Source organism: Montipora capricornis, chromosome 14 (genome assembly GCF_036669925.1).
Source record: "Montipora capricornis isolate CH-2021 chromosome 14, ASM3666992v2, whole genome shotgun sequence".
Classification (NCBI taxonomy): domain Eukaryota; kingdom Metazoa; phylum Cnidaria; class Anthozoa; order Scleractinia; family Acroporidae; genus Montipora; species Montipora capricornis.
In genome coordinates, this window is record NC_090896.1 from 23,997,134 (window position 1) to 24,004,633 (window position 7,500).

A 7,500-nucleotide genomic window follows, 5' to 3' on the forward strand; every position below is an offset into this window, starting at 1 on the left:
GATAGAGAGAGATATCTTCTTCGGTGAGGTTATTACCATCGGTAGAACCAATATGGCGTCGGTTTGATTTGGCATCCCAAACCAAAGAGAATTCGCCTAGAAACACATTGCTCGTCTTAGTGGCTTCTTAACTCAACAAAAATGTTCCATGGACATTTTAGCTCTTGATTCATATTAAGTTGCCGGTTTAGTAGTAGAAGAAAATAGAGTTGGCACATAAATGTAATGGAGCGGCTAATCGCACACCAACTTGCCATGAGGTAACCCGAATCGCTTAAAATCCTTGATTTCACCTCGGTTGAGTTACCAGTGAAGACGAGTTGCCTTGTATATAGTATGAATTCAGAACTTTATTCCGCAAAGACTTAGAACTCTCTAGATAAGTATTCGTATTTCTCCGAATGAACAGACTTCTTTCTACACGAGAGATCGTGAGCTTGAGACTACATGATCCATGTGCGAAGTAAAAACACTCGATACAAAAGTGTCAATCAAAAAATGAAACTATCCAATACATTTCGTATTCGAGTAACGCAATAGAGTACAATGTAACGCAATTCTGTTCCAACACACTCCCCCCTTGATTGACCCTGTTGATTTTACATCAACTTTAAGAGGCAACATACAGCAACGTTCCCTAAAAAGTAACTACGACAGATACTGTCAGTTGCAACGCACAATGTCCACTTGATCGTCTGGAATAAATCTAACAACCGGCTGCGCTGCATCTTCCTTCTCCTTGTTAACACGATATTGACGGTCTTCAGAAACTTCAATAGGATACAACCTTTGGACCGGGCGTTTGATTTCGGTTCTGTTCCCCTCAGAACCCAACTGAACGATAGCTGCGCGCACGTGATTATCTTTGCCATGAATTAACTCCTTTACTGTACCAAGTTTCCACCTTTGTCGAGGCACCTTTTTTTCATGAACGCATACCACGTCTCCTTGCTTGATCACTCGAGATAGTGCGGTCTTCCTTCCAAGATGATGCTGGCGCTTCTCAGTAAGGTATTCCCTTCGCCAACGATTCCAGAAGTGTTTAAGAACCATATCAAGATGTTTCCGTCTTCTGGACAACTCGATTGCTGTGGTAGGCGGAATGGCGCCTTCGGGCCTTAGATTGGGAATAAGTAATCTTCGCACGAGGCATAGGGAGGCAGGAGTGAGTGGTTCTTCCAGGTCTTCATAGAGGTAAGTCGAAGTGCGTGAGTTAAGAATTCCTTCAACTTCAATCAACGCCGTTTCGAACTCTTCATACGTGACTCGTGCATTCCCAAGAGTTTTTTTGAGGCAACGTTTCACGGAGCGCACCATACGCTCGAAAAACCCTCCCCACCATGGGGCGCGAGGAACATTAAATTGCCAGGTAATTCCATGTAAATGAAGAAACGTTTTCAGTCTTGATCCCTTGACGGTCTTCCCATTGTCGGAAACGACAAAGCGTGGCATCCCCCTTCTCGATATGAACCGCTTCAGGCCCCTCAAAAACGTTTCTGTTGTCAAGTCAGGTACAAGCTCAAGATGGATGGCCCGAGAGGAAGCACAAGTAAAGAGAGCAATGTATGCCTTGAAGACCTTCTTATTCTTGGAGAAGACATCTCTTAAATAGACTGGCCCAGCAAAATCGACACCAACCTGGGTGAAGGCAAATTCATCTGATACTCTGAAATCTGGGAGGGGAGGCTGAGGAGGAGCATTGTATGATCTCCCTTCAAGTTTCTTGCATGTAGCGCAAGGCGAAATCACGTCACGTACGGTCTGTCTACCCCTTACAACCCAGAATCTTGACCTTAAATCAGTTAGTGTTTCTTTGACGCCGTTGTGCATGACATTGCTGTGACTCCTCTTGATCATAAGAACAGTGAATTGATGTTTCCGGGGTAGAATCGCAGGAAAACGGGCTGAATACGGCAGGGACGCATTATGTAGTCTTCCTCCACATCTCAATATGCCCCTGTCGTCTTCACAGAGACCCAAGGAATGAAGCGTCTGTCCGAAATCTTCTTCCTCTCGCACATACTTCTGGACATGCTTGATCCACAGTGATTCCGCGTCACTTAATTCTTCCGGCTGAATGTCCACTGAGGTAAACTGAGGATGTCCTTGCCTTCCCCGAACGCGCCTGATAAATCTCAAAACGTAAGACGTTACTCTTAAGAGTCGGTAGACGTCACTGAAATTAGCAGGAGGGATTACTTCATCTAGTCCCTTGACTTCCACGGCAACAGCGACAGTAGTGACCTTTTTCGCTGGCTTGATTTCACTGAAGACGTCTTTCTCGAAATTCCTTGGTCCAAACTCCTTCTGACTTGGCCAACTGTCAGGATTCTTCCCCTTCAAGAAAGCAGGACCTTCCCACCAAAGTTTTTCATGTTTTAGCTTTGAGGCCTTCACCCTCGTGATGCGATGTTCGCTGGGTTTTGCGCAGAAGGGACATAATTCCATAGATCTGGCGCTACAAGCTTGCGGATTTCAACGACTCGATTTTGTACAAATGCCTTAAATTCCTTATCAGTCTTGTTGATCCACCACAATGCAATCTCTGAATCCAGCCAACATACACATTCAGTGATATTAAAAGATGGACCAAGTGCCTTATGAACGCTTGTGATTAGTCTTGCAAGCACCAATGCAGACAGAAGTTCTAATTTGGGTGTGGTGATACCAGTAAAGGTGATACTCTCGTCTTCGAGGCAACAAGCTTGCAAACAACTGAATTTTCTGACTGTATCCTAAGGTAAACAACATCACCAAAGGCTTTGTCTGATGCATCTCCAAACCCATGCAACTGAAATGTAGGAGTCTCAACACAGTTCAGTGTCGATGAGTAACATCTGTCGATTGAGAAACTCGAAATAGTTTGTATGTCCTGTAACAATGACTTCCACCGTTCCAGTACGTCTCTGTCCAGAGGAGCGTCCCAATCAACATCCCTCTTGCAAATGTCTTGAAACAGTATTTTGAATGCAACAAACATTGGAGACAGTATTCCAAGAGGGTCAAATATTTTCGCAATAGAACTGAGAACGACTCGTTTTGTGACGATTTCTTCTGTCAGGTAACTGGTTAAGCTCTTGAAAGTAAAGACAAGCTTATCTTCTATAGGATTCCAAGATGTTCCCAGCACCTTTTGAAGACCTTCTGAATTATCCACATTCTGAAACTGTGTCTTGGAGAAAGTCTGATCTTCTTGCTGTAAATCAGGAGAGGGGTGATGCTGTATCGCTACTTGGCCCTCCTCTGACTTGATTCTATTTGCCAACTCCTGATCATTTGTCAGCCACTTGCGCATGTTGAAGGCAGCTTCCACGAATCTTTTCCTGAGTTTGGAGTAGAAGTCATAGGCTGAAGGAACATCAGGCTTTGAAGAAGCCAGGTCATCCACATAAATAGAACGTAACACTTCCTCAACAAATTCTGGATCTCTATCCATGTACTTGTTCAGATGATGTCTAATAGTTCCATTAAGGAGAAATGGGCTGGAATTAACTCCGAAGACTACTCTGTTGAATCGCATAATGAGTACCTTCGGATTGTCAGTAAGAATGTCATTAACCCAAAGAAATCGCAGGAAGTCACGGTGCTCGGGAGCAATAGCAATATTCAGGAACGCCTTTTCTATATCGGCAGTAAGTGCAACCTTGTGAGCCCTGAATCGTGTCATTAAATCGAAGATCATGGGAGTGAGGGGTGGTCCAGAGTACAAGCAATTGTTGAGGCTTGGTCCATGATGCTTAGCAGATGCGTCATAGACTACGCGGAGTTTAGTTGTGTCCTTATCAAGCCTGATAATCTCTCGGTGAGGTGAATAGTGGACCTTGCCTACTTCTGTTTGTTCCGTCAAGTTCACTGGTTCAATAATGTTCCTTTCAAGTTGCTCCTTAACGACTTCATCATAGTGTTTGAGGACTTCGGGTTTCGATTTTAGTCTCCGCAGCAATGACTCCAGCCTCATTTTGCTTAAATGATAGTTGTCTGGGAGTAAGGGATGATCTTGCTTCAATGGCAATTTGACTTCATATAATAATAATAATAATAATAATAATAATAATAATAATAATAATAATAATAATTTATTACTTATAGTGCGCCTGTTACATTGAGAGATGCTCACAGGCGCATTACAATATGGAAAGAAAAATTACAATATCGAGAGAAACTTAATATACCTTAATTACAAGTTGTTATAATATATAAAGCTCATTAAACTTATTTACAAAACCTATTTACAAAAGATAATCTATATATAAATAAAAATGAGCCGCATAGTTACTGTTTCTCATAGCAGCTGAATGCATCGCGGAAAAGATGCGTTTTCAAAAGGCGCTTAAAGGTGTTTACATTGTTCGCATTTCGTATTGCCTTGGGGAGACTGTTCCAGAGTTTTGGTGCTGCACATGTATATGAGCGGTCACCAAGAGTGATAAGACTCTTGAACGCAGGATACTTCAATAAGAGTGTGTCCGAATTGGTTCTCAGGTTATATCTCCCAGGCTTTTTCAGTTCTATGAGTTCTGATAGGTACAGGGGTGCAAGGCCATTAAGAGTTTTATATACAAGCAATAATATCTTAAACTGGATTCGGTAGCTGACAGGCAGCCAGTGGAGATTGTATAACGAAGGTGAAATATGCTCATAGCGGCTGATGTTACAGATGACACGGGCGGCCGCGTTCTGGACGCGCTGAAGTTTTTGTAGTTGGTTACCTTTCAACCCATAGAGCAGGCTGTTGCAGAAATCTAATCGACTGGTAACAAACGCATTCACTAAAGTCTGTGCGCAGTCAGAGCTAAGATATTTCCTTATTCTCCTAATATTGTAGAGATGAAAAAATGCAGACCTACAGATGTTCTTAATGTGCGTGTCCATCTTGAGTTGGTCATCGAACCAGCAGCCTAGATTTCTTACTTTGCTGGCTGTTGTAACTATGCTCTCTCCAACCTGTAAGGAATCTACGTTGACTTTGGCAAGTTGTTGTCTGGTGCCAATTACGATAAACTCGGTCTTGTCATCGTTTAGCTTTAATCTGTCTCGGAGCATCCATTTCCTTATATCCATAATACAACTTTGCATGGCCTCTAATGCTGCTGACTGCTCAGAGCCTGAGTCTGCGCTGAATGATACATATAGTTGTGTATCATCCGCATAGGTATGCACATCAGGAAGGTGATGTTCGATGATTTTGAACAGTCTACTTGTATAGAGAACAAACAAAAGAGGCCCAAGACAGGAACCCTGTGGGACGCCGTACTTTGTATGGAACTTGGTCGATGTCTTGCCGTTGATGGAGATAGACTGAAATCTGTTGCGAAGATAGGAGTCGAACCACGAGTAGGCTTGCCCTGATATGCCAAAGTCAGAGGACAGACGGTCCAGCAATATGGTGTGATCGACAGTGTCAAATGCTGCGCTAAGGTCAAGAAGCACGAGTAATGTGACACGCTGCTGGTTCATGTTGAGTAGGATATCATTTTTGACTCGCAACAGGGCAGTTTCTGTACTATGATGTTCACGATAAGCAGATTGCGCCTTAGGGTAGAGTCTGTTTATGGTAAGATGATCGTGGATTTGACAGAACACTGCCCGCTCAGTCAGTTGTGAAGCAAATTGAAGATTGCTGATTGGTCGCAGGTTGGCGAAGAGTGCTTCAGCAGCAATCTTTGGTCTAGGTCGAACATCTGCTAGCTTCCAGGTATCAGGGAAGTTGCCATTTTGAAGAGAAAGATTTAACATCCGAGTAATGACTGGCAGGAGTACATCTAGACTTTCGACCACCAAGGAGGTGGGCATGGGGTCTAAACTGCAGGTCTTCTTGCTTGATCTCCCAATTAGGCCCTTGACGTCTTCTTCACTCAGTTCTGTGAAGGAAGTCAACTGAGTAGGACATGATGTGTATAGTGGTTCTGTCGCTGTTGGACAAAGGTTTGAGGCAGCTGTATCAAGTTCAGTGCGAATGCGCTCAATCTTCTGTGCAAAAAACTTCCCGATGTCATTGGCTAGTTTTGTTGTATCATTATAGCCTGGGAAGGTCAGGTCGGCTTCTTGATTAAACAGCGATTTTGCACATTTGAAGAGCTTACGTGAGTCATCACTGTTTCCTTGTATATCTTTCTCCATTGTGCCTGATATCTTCAATGAATTTCTCATAGACCGTCGGTTCATCGTGTTTGATTCCTAGCGTTTCTAAATCCCAAAAGTGCTTAATTTCTTCTTCAAGTGAATCTCCTCCTTCAATGACACAATTTGAGATCTTGAGCACATGGGTTTCGGTAAGATTGATTGAGGAGTCTCCCTGCCCTGGCACAAGAATTCCAACTGGTCCAGGAAGTATATAACCGAGTTTGGTAGAAAGGGCAATAGGACCTGATTCTGGACCACCAACAACACTTCCACTTACAAAATTCCAGTAGAAATCTGCACCGATAAGTATATCTACACTCAAATCCTCACCACCATGGGAATTATCAGCGAGCCTTAAGCACTACAAGTGAGGGTAGTAAGCTTGAGTAAACTCAATGATTTGATTACTGATTGGTGCACAGATCACTGGTACTACATATGCTGAAACATATATCTGCATACCATCAACTGCCTCCACTGCAAATTGAACAATGTCACACTGCCTTAGTTTGGCAGTAGACTCTCCGAAGGTCTTGATCAGTAATGCGTCCTGGCCAGCCACAGGTAGCTTCAGAGTGTTCTGCAAGTTCTCTGAGATGTAGCTTCTTTGACTGCCACTATCAAACACCATTCTGGCATTGACAGAATGTTCACCACTTCCTGGCTTGGAGATGTTTGCTCTTGCTGTCTGCAGAAGTACACTGGATTTAGAGCTGACAAACATACTGGTAGATGAAGCTTGGAATGATGTTACAGTAGGGTTGAGTGCAACTCCTTCATTAGTGGCTGCAATTCTTCCTTGAGGAGTTGATTGTTTTTCCTTACTTGAATTTTCAAAGATAGAGGCATGATGACCCAAACCACAGATGTGACATTCCTTACTACACTGATTGGCGAGGTGGCCATTACGTAGGCATCTGAAACACTTTCCTTTCTGTCGAAGCAATTGCCTCCTTGCAGAGATGTCAGTTACCACATTACATTTAACAGATGGATGTGACCCCTTACAATATGTGCACCAAGGGCCTTGATGAATGCTTTTCCCACCGTCCGCAAACAAGGCTGAAGTTGTCGATGGTTGATAAACTGGCATACGCCTTGATGGGTTTGGCGTCCGAAACTCCTTATTCCCCACCTCTCCAGAGACATGTTGACAGTTCTCACGTAATTGTAGCTCCCTTTGGAATTCGGACATAATATCCTTTAGGACCCACGTTTCAGACGTTAGATTTCGTGTGATGGCAATCCTGAACTCTTCTGGGAATTTTTGCGTGATCAAGGGCGTTAGAAAACAGCCATACGTTTCTTGAGAAATTTCCAAACTCTCGAGGCTACGCATATGTGATTCCACCGTATCATACAGATTACGAAGCCGTT

The 7,500-nt window shown here is 43.4% G+C and overlaps 3 protein-coding genes across 3 annotated transcripts in view; all 3 read right to left on the reverse strand.

Annotated features, from left to right (window-relative positions):
• Positions 1-663: 663 nt before the first annotated feature.
• On the reverse strand, positions 664-2,448 carry LOC138031739 (uncharacterized). Its single transcript, XM_068879362.1, has one exon. The coding sequence runs from the start codon at positions 2,446-2,448 to the stop codon at positions 664-666; it is 1,785 nt and encodes a 594-aa protein (XP_068735463.1).
• A 199-nt stretch (positions 2,449-2,647) lies between these two features.
• On the reverse strand, positions 2,648-3,958 carry LOC138031740 (uncharacterized). The gene has a single exon (XM_068879363.1). The coding sequence runs from the start codon at positions 3,956-3,958 to the stop codon at positions 2,648-2,650; it is 1,311 nt and encodes a 436-aa protein (XP_068735464.1).
• Positions 3,959-6,484: 2,526 nt separating this feature from the next.
• LOC138031741 (uncharacterized) overlaps positions 6,485-7,500 on the reverse strand; it is a 1,722-nt gene continuing 706 nt past the window's right edge. Inside the window, exon 1 of the mRNA XM_068879364.1 lies at positions 6,485-7,500. This exon is cut by the window's right edge and continues 706 nt beyond it. Coding sequence (XP_068735465.1) covers positions 6,485-7,500 — 1,016 coding nt within the window.